The 15,053-nt window shown below is 39.8% G+C and overlaps 2 protein-coding genes across 4 annotated transcripts; both read left to right on the top strand.

Annotated features, from left to right (window-relative positions):
• Window positions 1-614: 614 nt before the first annotated feature.
• LOC125023235 (cytosolic 5'-nucleotidase 1A-like) lies at window positions 615-7,736 on the top strand. 3 transcript variants are annotated; one of them, XM_047610371.1, is made up of 6 exons: window positions 615-1,271; window positions 2,290-2,457; window positions 2,657-2,786; window positions 5,773-5,895; window positions 5,990-6,174; window positions 6,529-7,736. In XM_047610371.1, the coding sequence occupies exons 1-6, from the start codon at window positions 1,131-1,133 to the stop codon at window positions 6,892-6,894; spliced, it is 1,113 nt and encodes a 370-aa protein (XP_047466327.1). In that variant the 5' UTR covers window positions 615-1,130; the 3' UTR covers window positions 6,895-7,736. The 3 variants fall into 3 exon arrangements, with proteins under 3 accessions (XP_047466327.1, XP_047466328.1, XP_047466326.1); XM_047610372.1 differs by lacking the exon at window positions 615-1,271 and adding an exon at window positions 1,397-1,817; XM_047610370.1 differs by lacking the exon at window positions 615-1,271 and adding an exon at window positions 1,916-2,202.
• A 992-nt stretch (window positions 7,737-8,728) lies between these two features.
• Window positions 8,729-10,955, top strand: LOC125023240 (cytosolic 5'-nucleotidase 1A-like). Its single transcript, XM_047610380.1, has 6 exons — window positions 8,729-8,813; window positions 8,956-9,048; window positions 9,325-9,445; window positions 9,977-10,105; window positions 10,211-10,392; window positions 10,539-10,955. Exons 1-6 carry the CDS (start codon window positions 8,733-8,735, stop codon window positions 10,854-10,856), a joined length of 924 nt encoding a protein of 307 aa, XP_047466336.1. The 5' UTR covers window positions 8,729-8,732; the 3' UTR covers window positions 10,857-10,955.
• The last annotated feature ends 4,098 nt before the right edge of the window (window positions 10,956-15,053 follow it).

Below are 15,053 nucleotides of genomic sequence, written 5' to 3'. Positions count from 1 at the left end.
TCTCCGCCATCTGTAGCTGCTACATCACCTGTTTGCAGTGATAAAAGCCTAGCTAACACTATTAATAATCCACTTATGTTCTTCAAAGCACATCGCACACTTTCATCTTTGGTCCCTGCATCACCTGCCTTTTTTGCCGACTGATGCCATATTTGGAGGGCTATACACTAAACTCAGCCCGGCATCTGAACAGCCAATCAGATCTGGATGTGGGATCCTAGACGGTCTGACTCCCCGACCGTTGCCTGGCAACTGGGACTGCTGCTCCGTAATTCAACCCGTGGATTCATGCTGCAGTGGTGTACATAGGCAGGAGGCATGAAGACATTACTAGGAGACGCACGGGGTTGGGGGGTAAATGACCCCCAGTGGACTCTATTTCCCATACTGCTGAGCATGAATATGAAGTAACAGTATATGACATGGACGGGCGAACACATAGGATACAACGCACATATGTAACAATATTTAATGCATAAATAACTATAAATATCTCAAAGTGATTGAATGAAAAAAATAGCTTTCCCTCTATGATTAGGCGTCTATGAATCTATGATTCCAGGATTAGGCGTCTCTTCCTGTCTACCAGGAGAATGGAGCACGGGCGTGTTTGAAGAATCGTGACTTTGACACTCCAATAAGGTGCAGCAGTTGTCACATACATTAAATCAAGCGCTCTGCGTCTGCTCCAGGGAATCAGACACAGAAAGGGTTAAAAAGGGGGGAGGATGCAAAATGGCTTGAAGACAGCAGAGTGTGTGAGGGAGGAAGACAAGCACAGGGAAGCTGAGCGAGGGACATAATACGCATCATGCTGGAGAAAAGGGCTTGAAGTGAGCCTCTTTTTGTGTGTCTCTCTCCAACCTTCTTCCTTTCTACAGCACCTTACCCCTATTCGGCACTTTTATTGTGAGCATTTGGCTAAGTGCCTCCGCGGCTGCGGTCAGATTGATGGTGAGTGCAGTGCACCAGGGCTGCATTCAAATCGTGAACGCTGAAGAGTGAGTAAGGACTTTGCTGAGAACTCCTGCCAAAGAGAGAGTGAAAAAAGCGAGACTAGAAAAGTCATCGGTTGAACACACCGGGACTCAGTGTGGTCCTGGGAGAGAGTTGTAAGCCGTAGAGGTAAGATGAATTTAAACAATGGTCAAACTCTGACCATCACTGGACAGGATTTGACCAAGGATGGCAGCAGCAAAAGCAGTCAAGCCCCCTGGGAAGATGCTAGGACAGTTTTGAGGCCATCCACCCCGAGCAGGAAACCCAAACCAGTAAGTATCTCTATAGCCTCCTCCACGCAGCATCCTTTTCTATTTACAGTTTCCATGTCTCTATAAAGGATAAGAATTATTGACATCTACTAGCACAAGTGTATAACCAAGTCAAAATTAATCTGGTTAGTTCTGATTCTTACATTTTTAGTTGCTTAAAAAGTACAAAGACCCTGTCGAGGCTATTTCACAAGATTGATGTCACGTGATTAATGGCAACAACACAACACTGACCTCTCAACTTTAGCAAAATCTATCAAGAGAGTTATAGAGAGAGTTATATCAGGTCCCACAGGCGAGCGCTGCATCGTTCCTTTGATAAATCAGTCGACCGAAGCAGGCGGAGAAGTGTAGCAAACCTCCATTGTGTCAGCTGGAAACTGAGCAGAGGAGTCCGGTTTCACATCAGGTGGACAGTTCTCCCAGAAGGCTATCAGTAACCTCTCTTGGATTTCTTGCTCGGAGGAGAAGATGGATCGAAATACAAAGACGGCTAGGACAAACACAACTTCATGCGCTTGTAGGATGCACGCAGTTGCCTCGGTTGTAAGTTTGGTGCAGATTTGTCATGAATTGTTTGTTCCTCACCAGGTCTCAGTTTAGAGTTAAAGCAGATATATTTTGGCTTTAAAGTAAATTCTTTACAGTTCAACGTGACCATAATTGATTCATAGTTACTCAAATTTAGTTGTGGTCGTCGGTAAAAATGTTTTCAAAGAGGTTACACGGGCTCAGTCTCCAAAGAGTTAACAGGTATCAGCTATTCTGGGGTGTGGACCTTCACTATCAAGTGCTTGCAGAGGAAAGTATTTCATATCACACTGTCACTTCAGTCCTCTCACATCAGCTCAGCCACTGCTGCAGGTCAGACCCTGGGAATAAAGCCTTTATTAAATTATTACTGGACCGTCAGCCAATGTCAGCAGAAAAGGTTTCTTAGAAATATTAAACCTGTGTTCAGAATAATGTGTAAAAAAACACACAATTATTCTCATCATGACAATTTATAACCCTCTAGCCAAAGCCAGAGAATGCCATCACCATCGCCGTGTCGTCCCGAGTCCTCTTCAACATGGAGAAGGAGCAGCAGATCTACGAGCAGCAAGGCATGGAAGAGTACATCAAGTATCAGGTGGAGCATGAAACGGAGCCTTTCAGCCCCGGACCTGCCTTCTCCTTTGTCAAGGTTAGAGGTGATGTGGTGAAAGTGGTGGACAAACTAACAAACACATGCAGCACAGGCACGCAAACACAAGGGTTTTTGATGTAGGTGAGGAGTCGTGTCTCTGGAGGCGGCAGAAAACGAGCTCATTTACATCCCCCGCTGCGCCGATGCAGTGTTATCCTATTTTACTACTCTAATCTGTGTCTGGCTGCGTTCCCAGGCTCTGGAGGCAGTGAACACTCAGCTGAGGGAGCTGTACCCCGAGAGCGAGGAGCTGTTTGATGTGGTGCTCATGACCAACAACCACGCATATGTTGGGCTACGGCTCATCAATACCATCAATCACCACCGTGAGTCACTCAAACATTAACGTGTCAAATGTTATTTTTATCTGGGTACATGTCTGTGTTTGAACAATGTTAACTTTTTATCTTAGAAACCAGCATGAAGTCCTCTGAAAAGTTTAACTTAAGGTGTTATCTATCTGAGCCAGGTTCAAACTTTCTTGTTTCATTTTGTTGAGAGTGCAAAGGGTTTTAGATTTTTTATATCTATTAATGTTGCTTGATCAGTCAGAAAAAAATATTCTCATTAGCACATTTGTATGTTACATGAACAAAGCCCTATGTAAAAACCATCAGAATTTAGATAATAGTAAAACTGGACAGTTTGGTGATTTCTGCCTGTGTTCAGATAAAAATGCCTTTCAGGGCATATAAAAAAAACTCTATGCACTTTCACTGGAAACCCTGTTTACAGTTCTTTGCCAAACCAAAACTTCTACACCAGATTCTTTACAATGAGGCAATCACTTTTTGTACTGCAAGTGTTCTGAAACGTGCAAAAGTGTTAAACAGCTAAATTTTAAATATGAATCATTTCTTTGAAGGGAAATTTCAAAATTCACTATTGCAAAATCTCACTAGAATATCTAAAAACCGCCCTCTGTTTTTCACATTACGTCAACAAAAAGGCTACATATAGATAATGACTTTCTTGCCTGTAATTAGATAAGAAGCACATCTGACTAGCTAGCTTAACAAAAACAGAATCTAAATACTGCAAAAAAAAAAAAAAAAAAGTAATGTATATGTATGTATATGTATGTAAAGGGAATTACAATGTCTGGTGTTCCCTCATCTCAGTGAACATGGAACATCAGTGATGGTTTTCAGGCATTTCTTTTTATGGATTCATTTTCAGTCCATCCAGCTGGAAGGTCAAACATACATAATCATCAAATGAAGACAACTTTAGCGCCATTTCACAGTAACAAAGAAACTCACTACTGTGAATGAGGCCCCTACTTAGAGATACATTTCATTAGATAACAGGTCCTATTCAGACCTGCTGAAAGGTTGTTCTGAGCCGTCACTTCAGCCACTGATTGTTTGATGGGCAATCATTCTGGAGGGTCGACCATGTAGTAATGCAGCTTTAAGCCCGACCCATTGTTTTAAGCCAACGGGGTCACCCTGACACTTATACAGCCATAACATCATGACCACATGGTCAATCAAGCAGCACTAATTATATGGTTTCACGGCACCAAGTCAATATTTAGTCCTCTAAGACAAGCAGGGAAAGTGAGGGAATTTGAAAGATTTTGGAAAAAAGACAAGCTGTGAATCAGCAACGGGGTCATGAAGGGCCCAAGGCTCACTGAAGAACACACGGAGAAAACCAACTGACCCAAACATAAGACTAGCTACTCTAGTTCACATTGCTAAAAGAGTGAATTCTTGTTCTGATAGAAAGGTGTGGAAGAAGGTGGTCTGGTCTGACGAATCACTATTGTCTTTTGTTATGAGATAGCCCGTGTTACTCACTTCACTGGTTGCTGGTTTTATTGTTGCGGCTGATCAGTGAGCACGCAAACGCAGACTGGCAGTGAACTGGACTCTAGCAAAGGGCCGTCATCCTGTAGATTCCTCTCGCTGCTCGCCACAGCTGGGCCTCTCCATTCCCACACTGTGAGTGACCCTTTTGATCCGAGTCCTCCTCAGGTCACACACGCAGGAAAGTGTGCACACAATGTCTGCCCAAGGAATCACAGTATCCTCTGTTGACTAAATAAGAGGGAGATAGAGAGACAGAATAGAGCAAAGGAGCAGACTGTAATCTAAGAATCTCTTGCACTGTGTTCAGCTGGAGCCGGTTTGTTCATTTCCTTTGAGACTCAGTTCAGAGGGGTCACGCTGGGCCCAGTGATTTTATTCTCATGAACTTCACACACTCCCAAAGATAGTGATGGGAATTTTTGATCTACTATGGCAACGCCATACCCTGAACCCACTGATGGTCTACAACAGGGGGGTCCACGACCCCTATGGGGGCCGTGAAGGTACTGCAGGGGGCCGCAGAATGTTTGGTTGATTATAAAGTTTTTATATATATATATATATATATATTTTTTTTTTTTTTAATTTCCCCCCACAGATTTATTTATTTATTTTCTCAAATACACATTAACACGAATCTCACATATTTTAGTAAAGGGATAAATGGAGGCAGAAGACGTTATCTTTCAGTCAGCAGTCTACAGCGATAAAGAAGCTGTCTCACACTAGCCCAGACCTGTCAATCTAAGCCTCGGTACACAGTAGGCCCCGCCCCTATCACTGCTGAGCCAATCATGAGGCCGCATATTGCACACTGCCTCTGTTCTGTCCCCAGGTGAAATATTAGCAGGTGAATATGTATATATATATATATATGTTTAAGGCAGTTACATGGCCGCCCTACTGTTGCACATGTTTGAAATAAAAAAATAGAAAAAACAAAAATATTTGAACCTGTGTATTTCAATACATATTGAATGCAAAATTATAATAATAAAGTATATTTATACACTTGGCACTAAGCCAAGTTTAATATAGGTCCTTGGCCTGAAAGACATTGAAGACCGCTGGTTCAGGCAAATGGAAAAATCTTTGTTGCCTGAAACATCTTCTCTTTTTTTTCCCCTTTCCTATCAATCCTATCCTTTCCTATCAGTCCTCACACATTTAGGCATGTATAGCCCAGTTCCTATCACTCATCACAGCATTTGCACCTCTACAGCCAAATATTGCATTTAAAATAAAGCATTATACTACCCTGTCCCCTCTGATTCTTTGTTCTTTGTTGACATTTATTCTGATATTGTGGAACTGTTACCTTTCCCAGATTGTTAATATTTCTGATACTTACATTTACTCATAAAGTCACCTGTTTCAGACCAGATGTGGTGCACGTATTGCAAAACAAAAGACAGATGTAAACACCTTAACCCAGAAACTGCAACACTGATCGTGATCCTTTTGAGTGCAGACTTTTGACTGCTTCTCTCTGCAGAGCTGTTCATCGAGCGCTTCTGTATGACTGGAGGAAACAGTCCCATCGGCTACCTGAAGGCCTACCACACCAACCTTTACTTGTCTGCTGACTCAGCCAAGGTTCGTGAGGCTCTGGAGGAGGGTGAGTACGCAGAGAGGGAAGCCGCCGCTTGCCAGGAAGCTGTGAGGCGTGCACCGTGATATGACCACACTTCCTGTCTCTTCTCGTGAACCAGGTATCGCAGCAGCCACCATGTTCACCCCAGAGAAGATGAAGGAAGTTTCTGAGACTCAGTTGCGTGTCGCCTTCGATGGTGACGCAGTGCTCTTCTCAGACGAGTCTGAGCGCATTTACAAGGCCCACGGACTGGACAAGTTCTTTGAGCACGAGAAGGCCCACGAAAACAAGCTTCTGGACCATGTACAGTATACACAGCCACAATGAGCACTATTGCAATGCATTTTGGATATGCAGTGCATCAATTGCATTTAAATTACAGATAGTAAGAATTGCTGATACTCTGGTTTTTCTTTTACTCAAAATAAAATTACACATATGGCACAGACACATATTGGTGTCTGGTAATTAAATAACCAGACCATCCAAGGTGCTATATTGTTACTAAAACTGAAAGGAAGTGCCCTAACTAAGAGGGAAATACAGTACGGCTGCCCAACAACTAACTTGTTAATATGAATGAATGTAACCAGCAATATCAAGCTACATGGGGTAATAATAAAGTGTAGTATAATGCAGTGTAATGTCTTTATGCAGGGGCCACTCAAGGGCTTCCTGGAGGCTTTAGGAAAGCTACAGAAGAAGTTTTACGGAAAAGGGCAGCGCATGGACTGCCCCATCCGGACCTACCTGGTGACGGCTCGCAGCGCAGCCAGCTCTGGCACCAGAGCCCTGAAAACTCTTCGCTCATGGGGCCTGGAGATCGACGAGGCTCTCTTTCTGGCTGGGGCACCCAAGGGCCCAATGCTGGAGAAGATCCGGCCTCATATTTTCTTCGATGACCAGATGTTTCACGTGGAGGGGGCGGCGGAGATGGGGACGGTGGCGTGCCACGTGCCCTACGGGATAGCTCAGAGAGTTGCAAAGAAAAAGGACAAAGAGACGTCTCCCACTCTCAAGTAGCTGCAACGTTCCTGTGCAGACACTCAGGAAATTTAATGGACTTTTAATTTGGCATCTGGCAGCAGGATTTTAAAACTGCTCGAAAATGAATTACACGTTCAATTGAAATGAAATGATACCCCAGTTGATGCAATATCGTAGCATTACATTAATAAAAAATCCTTTTGAACTCTCTAATGACAATGAAAATGTTATTATAGTTTATCTATGAACAGTTTATTTCAGCTGCGATAAATTAATATATTATTTGTTTGTGCACCAAAAAGATCCCATTTTTTTTATGCACTGATGTTTTGATCAACACCTGTGAACACTGCCCTCTTTGAAAAGACAAAAAACAGAATTAAAACAAAGAATTCAAAATGAGAAAAAAAGAGAAATCTAAGAAAACATCTACAAATTTTAAACAATATTTTACCATATTCAGACACCAGGTCACCACCAATCAAATGAAGACTATTTTTGATAATAAGTTGAATTTTATGTTAGAGAGGTTTTAAAACTGGTGCCTTTTCTTCACTGATGTTATAGCATATTTTCTGCACGTGGTTGGAATCAGTGTGTCGTATATGTGGGGGATTGATATGAATGAATTTAACATTACAAATTAAGTGTATTAGAACATTTTAATATGTTTCTTTATATTTATTTAATGTGTGTTTTTGTTCAAGACAAAAAAAATAGTTTGAACTCTCATGTGAAAATTTAATTTGTTATGTGTGTTGCTAAAAATGCCAAACGTTCAGTGTATGTGATTTCACTGCCTGTCTGTCTAATGTTGTCATGATGATGGGATGGGAATGAGTGGGAAATAATGACTAAAACTGGTACTAATGAGTAAACGTGGACTGTTTTTCTTCTTTTCTTTTTTTCATTTTATTAGTTATTATTCATTCACATTCATGTGAAAAGTTGGACTGTGTTTTAAAGGTTGGGGCCTATGTCTTCCTCCTGACAGCAGGGGGAGACAGACACCAAGTTACATCAAGGAAATGTGTCCATTGTGTATTGTTCTCTCAATGTCAAATATTTGAAATATTTGAGAAAGTACACTAAAATGAATATTTGTTATTTCTAGTCAGGATCAATTGTCAAATAATGTGATATTCTTGTATGGCAAAGTTGTATCAGTCTTGAACACAGACAACATGAAGTGAGTCTTTTTGGACTAGAATAATAAAATTAGACGTGTAGCTGAGATTCCTTCCTTTTGCGATCTGCTGGGAGGAGGTGAGTAGAAAAGAGTCAGACTTGTCTTATAGTACTGCTATGCAGAATGTATAAAACGATCATGTAATATTAGTTTTATGTGGCCTCCATCTTCCACTCTACTTATTCATTTTTGGTATTAAATTTTATAGAATAAGCATAAATGATAAACATCTTTTAGTTTGGAAAGGAATGCTGTTCTTTTAGTTAAATCATTAATGCACATAAGTTTCAGTTTGTCAGAAATGAAATGTGGCATCAGTCTCAAAATTGCCAAGGTCTCTTTTTTGTGCCAGCCCATCACTGGGCGTGGAGCACTGAGACAAAGTGGAGCATTAGTAATCCAGCTCAAGCTGAGGCTTGACCGGCTACTCTCTATTTAACTGACACAATCATTGACTCATAAATCAGGTAACATCCAGTCACATTCACACACATATATTACATAGAGTCTTGTTCCAGGTTTCACAACTGACCAACTAAAAAATATGTCGACATATGCTTGAGTCATACATTAATTACAGTTCCAGTAATCCAAGAGAATGATAAACGAATGGAAACAGAAAGGGGAGGAGGAGGAGAGTATAAAAGAGACATCAAGGTGGACGCTTAGATGTGGATCTGAACAGATGAGCAACAAAAACAAAGTGCAAAGTTGGAAGAGGTCTAGAGAAACAAATACCAGTATGGGAGAAAATACTACAAAAAAGGTAAAATTTTACCATTTAATTATCATCATTGATCCACTGATAAACTGATAAGTAAAGGTTTTCTGAAACTATTCATCACATAAAACTGCATTAGAAAACTTGGGATTATTGTTAAAATGTTTGTTTATTTCTGATCCTGTAGTTTAAAGCAGAGTTTGCTGTCAACATCGCAATGACTACAGAAGTGTTCTCCAAGATGGAGCCACAGGACCGCACTGCCTTCTCCTTCATTAAGGTCAGAAAACACAAAGGAAATAAGCTGAGCACATGATGAGTTAAAAACACACATGCACGCACACGGTCACACATAACAAGTAGTGATCATATTGTGTAGAGATTGTGTAAATTATAAGTGTAGAGGATGGAGAACAAAATGAAGCCTACAATACTCACAAAATACCAACAGAAAAAAATATCACTTTTAGACTGTTTTGTGTACACACAAGCACTTTCTTTCTGATTGCGTTACTTAGACTTTTCTTTCCTTTCTTTAATCTTGCTGTACTCTCAGGCCCTGGAGGCAGTGAATGCTAAACTTAGAGAGCATTACCCTGACAGCGAGGAGCTCTTTAAGGTGATACTCATCCATGACAACTCAGCAGATGCACCCATGGATACCATCAGGGAACAAGGTGAGTTACTGATACAAACAGGTCTGTCAACATATACATACAGTACATAATTACGCAAATACACAAAGCAGAACATTCAGTCCAAGACAATCTGTGATCATCTGTCATTTCAAGTCTCAGCTCCTGTCTGCCGTCGTGTTAAACTAAATCAATCTGTGACTGTAATTAATTGACAGTACTGTACAATAAATATGGGGCCTCTAACATGCATCTGTAAGTGAACAGTACTGTACCAACTAGACTTTATTGATCCCTTTGTGATGACTCCCTCAGGGAAATTGTATTTCCAGCAGCTATATACAAAATAGAAATAAGAGAAATAAACAATGTACAATAAATGATAAACTCTTAACAGATTAAATTACACATTGCAAATAACAAATATTGCACAGTGTGTGGGTGTCTACCACTAGTCCTTCCCTTCTGTCGTCTGTGGACTATTTCCTTCTCGCCCTGAGTGAAGTCGAGTGAGGTCACAACATTTTAAAGAAATCGATTGTCCAGCAGTCTTGTCATTTCTTTCTTTTGCAGGTCTGGAGGAACTCATCACTATCGTACCTGTGAAAGAAAAGAATCTTGTTGATGAATTACAGAAAAATGATACCCACCTGTACCTGTGTACTGAACCAGGATGGAAGGCTCAAGAAGCAGCAAACAAAGGTAAAGAATACAAACTGTCCATTAGTCTTCATGCTGTAACCAGTGGTGTAGTTTGTGTAGTTGTGCGTGCTCTCTGCGTTAACTGATTGACTGTCCCTGCACCAGGTATAGCAACTGGTATCGTGTCCATCCCAGAGAACATGAGGATGCAAAAGGATCAGCTGCGTTTCGCCTTTGATGGTGATGCTGTTCTCTTCTCTAATGAGTCAGAACTTGTTTTCCAGCGGGATGGATTAGAAGGATACTTGAAGAACGAGACGAAAAATGTTGAAGTTCCAATGGGACCGGTATGGACAGTCACAAATTGATATAAACACAATATTTGTTTGCACCTGTTTGATATGATGTTAATAGGTTGCATTACACCTAATCATCTCATAGTATAACCACTGCTGTAGTATGTCATTGCTGCTCTTCTCCCTCCTCTCTTCAGGGACCATTCAAAAGATTCTTGGAGGTGTTAGTGAGGCTGCAGAGGAAGTTGTATGATAAAGGCATGTACAAGGACTGCCCCATGCGCACCTACCTGGTGACAGCACGCGACCCAGGATTTGCGGGGTACAGAATCTTAAACACTCTGCGTCTGTGGGGTGTTGAGATTGGTGAAGCTGTATTTCTTGGAGGGACAAACAAAGGTCCCACTCTGGAGAAGATCAGCCCCCACATCTTCTTTGATGACCAGCAGCGTCACGTTGATGCTGCACTGGCGGTCGGCACAGTGAGCGGCAAGGCGCTCTATCACTCACAGTGACCATAAGGCAATTCATTCTGTGAGCCAGCTCCTGAAATGTTATGGTGGATAGAAAAATGAGAACTAGAACACCATGCCACCAATACATCAATAAAGATATAATGAAAACGTTTATGTCTGTTTTTTGTTGTTTCTTAATGTGTTTTGTGGAGTCTATAAAATATGTCTTATTGAATTAGTGGTTGGGGAGAATCAAAAGGAAAAAAAAAACAATTCACAGAAGACAAGCAGCTCACCACCTGAACCAGAAACTTTATGGAGATCAACAAGGCTCTCTTTCTCAGAGGAGCACCCAATGGACTTTTAATTTTGGCTGGAAAATCAATTAGACATTCAAAAGGATCATAAAATATTCTTGAGTTGAAAATGAAATGATCCCCCAGTTGATGCAATATCAGAGCATTACATAATTAAAAAATATCCTTTTACACTCATTAATGACATGAACATTTTATTATAGATACATGAATTAACTTTAAATTTGAAACGTTAAATTACGATTTTGTTTGAGTAATGTGTAAGGTCCGCAAAATGATCTACACCAAAATAAGTTCTCATCCACTTATTAGTGACTCACCAACACATAGAACTGACAAAAAGAGGACAAACATGAGGCGACTGGAAGAGAACATGGTAACCCTAAATATTATTGAAGGTTGCAATTGTCCTATAAAGTATAATTAAATGATTTATCACTGACATTACCATCAACTTCTAAATGCTTTACTGTCATTAGTTGGTGGTGATCACTGCTGCTTTATATATAAGGTTTCCTTCTGCAGTCGGAATATGATCTTGTGCACCAAAAAGATCCTGTTTTATTTTATTCACTGATGTGTTTTCATCAACATCTGTGAACATTGTTCTCTTTGAAAAGACAAAAAGCAGCAATATAACTAAGCATTCAAAATGGAAAAAAGGAGTTATAAAGAAATTTAAGAAAACATTTTCAAATTTGAAACAATATTTACCGTATTCACACACCACCAATCAAATGAAGACTATTTTTGATAATAATTTTATGTTAGAGAGTTTTTAAAACTGGTGCCTTTTCTTCACTGATGTTTTATCATGTTTTCTGCATGTTGTTGGCATCAATGTGTCGTATATGTGGAGGATTGATATGAATGAATTTAATATTACAAATGAAGTGTATTAGAACATTTTAATATGTTTCTTTATATTTATTTAATGTGTGTTTTTGTTCAAGACAAAAAAATAAAAATAAAAAAAGTTTGAACTCTCATGTGAAAATTTAATTTGTTATGTGTGTTGCTAAAAATGCCAAACGTTCAGTGTATGTGATGTCACTGCCTGTTTGTCTGATGTTGTCACGATGATGGGATGGGAATGAGTGGGAAATAATGACTAAAACTGGGACAAATGAGTAAACCTGGACTGTTTTTCTTCTTTTTTTTCATTTTATTAGTTATTAGTTATTATTCATCAGGTTTCAAAAGACAAAACAAAGTTATTTCCTTAAGAGTGAAAAGCTGGACCGAGTCTTAAAGGTTGGGGCCTAATATTTGAAATATTTGAAAAAACATACTAAAATTAATATTTTTTATCAATTCAAATATTGTGATGTTTGACAACTGTAAAAAATAAAGAGTCAGAAATCAGAAATAAATCACAATATGTCTCATAGTACTGCTATGCAGAATGTATAAAATGATAATATAATATTAGTTTTATCTGGCTCTCATCTTTCACTCTACTTATTCATTTTTGGTATTAAATTTGATAGATAGATAGATAGATAGATAGATAGATAGATAGATAGATAGATAGATAGATAGATAGATAGATAGATAGATAGATAGATAGATAGATAGATAGATAGATAGATAGATAGATAGATAGAAACATAACAGAAAGGGCAGGAGGGGGAGAGATGTCAAGAAGACATCAAGGTGGACACTTGGATGTGGAGCTGAACAGAGGAGCAACAAAAAACAAGTAAAGTCGGAAGAGGTCTAGAGAAACAAATACCAGTATGGGAGAAAATACTACCTGCTGGGGCATTTCTGGGTGGAGTTTGCATGTTTTCGTGTGGGTTTTCTCCGGGTACTCCGGCTTCCTCCCACCTCCAAAGACATGCTCGTTAGGCTAATTGGTGACTCTAAAGTGATCCTAGGTGCGAATGGTTGTATGTCTCAGTGATAGGCTGGCGACTTGTCCAGGGTGTACCCTGCCTCTCGCCCGATGCCAGGATTAAGCGGTACAGAAGATGAGATGAGATTGTGTAAATTATAAGAGTAGAGGATGAAGAATTAGTTGAAGCCTACAATACTCACAAATATCAATAGATCACTTTTAGACTAACTTAGCAAGCATTACCCTGACAGCAAGGAGCTCTTTAAGGTCATACTCATCCATGACAAGCAGATGCACCCTTGGATACCATCAGGGAACAAGGTGAGTAACACATAAACAGGTCTGTCGACGTATACATACAGTACATACTGACACAAATACACAGAGCAGAACATTGGCACCGAGATACTGAGTGATCATCTGTCAATTAAAGTCTCAGTTTCTGTGTGGTGTCCTGTTCAAAGGTGTGGTTGGTTTTAATTACAAAATAGCTGCAGTGCTTGTGTGTCATTCCTAAACTAAGGGAACTGGTACGTGTCTTTAGCAAGTGGAGTTACAGAAAACACCTCCAACTGCCAAATGAACACATTTTTTTTTTTTGTAATTGTTCTACCTCATTTTCATTCTTGTTTTGATTTTATTATTATGTCTATGTTTTGTTCATATATGTTCATTTTTTATCTCATGACTCTGCAGGGATCAATTAAGTGATCTTGAATCTTGAATGTCAAGTATTTTATATAATTAAAAAGGTCCTGTAAAATTAATATTTTCTATTTGCTAGTCAGGAACAATTGCCAAATACTGTGATATTTTTGTATGGCATAACCATGTCAGTCTTGAACACTGAAAACATGAATCGAGTCTTTTTGGACTAGAATAATAAAATTTAGTGTGTCGGAAATGATTCTTGTACAGAAGAGTATTAGGGCACCCATGAGAAAAAAAAAAATAGAAGAGGTCGATTTTTTTTCTCATCATGCACTCTGAGAAAAAAGTCAAAATGTTGAGAAAAAAGTCCAGAGTAGAAAGGAGACCTTTGAACCAGCAGTACTGTATGTGTATGGTACAGACGATACTCCAAGGAAGAGTATTGGGGCTTAACTAATAATTAATATTAAGAATTTATATTTGTATTGTGATTATTTTTTCAGTTACATAGCTGATATATTATATTGGACTGTTGCATGTCAACAGTGATGTGGATATCGTCACACTGTTGGGACCATTCCCTTCCTGCCAGCTGTGGCTTACCTTGCCACTTCCTGCAGGAGCTGGCAGCCAGGGAGGGTTGTTAAAGTAAAGCAGAGACACCTGGCTCCTACTGAGGACATAAATACTGGCTGGAACTCATTCTCTCGCTCTCTCTTCTAGGCTTCATACCGCTCCAGGTTTTGGGTTTGTTGGTTTCCCTATTGGTTTTGTTTATGCATTCAGATCACATGCACACACGTTTCACTCACCCATGCATCCCCTTTTCACCACAGATACCTATGCTATCCACACCTCATACCCATTGAAATCAGTTGTTTAATTTATTTTCAATAAACAATGAAAAACTCCATCTTGACTGGTCTCCCTTTTCTCTGGTCACATACTCAGACCCGGTGTGTGACAACACATTGTTGCCTTGTCCGCTGAGAGTGCGACGTAAACTACAAAGCGTGTGCCCATCCACATATATAGTCCCAAAGCCAGGCACAGACGCACTGTGGTCGGGGAAGTGGCAACAAGTGCACACAGTTTATACAAACCGACTGTACCATCTGTACTCGTGGCAAACGTAGGATCTCTGGCAGGATCGATAAACAGTAAACTGTCCAACATTTTTTTCAGGATTAAATTAATGATGCAGTGCGTCTGTTGAACAATACCAGGACCTCCATGAACACATGAAACTCACCTCCATCCCACTATAAATGTTCCTTTTGTTGGATATACAATGAATATATTTTCTGTATATTTGAGTGTGTATATGTACAAAAATAGTTGTCAGTAAAGTTTTTTCTGATTCTGAATCACTTGCTCGTACATCAGGTGTCTGGATACCAACGAGCAACATCCAATCACATTCATACACATATATCACATAGTCCCATT

The sequence above is a fragment of the Mugil cephalus genome, chromosome 17, assembly GCF_022458985.1.
Source record: "Mugil cephalus isolate CIBA_MC_2020 chromosome 17, CIBA_Mcephalus_1.1, whole genome shotgun sequence".
Lineage (NCBI taxonomy): Eukaryota > Metazoa > Chordata > Actinopteri > Mugiliformes > Mugilidae > Mugil > Mugil cephalus.
Note: the sequence above shows the minus strand (reverse complement) of the source record. Positions and strands in the feature narration are given on the sequence as shown.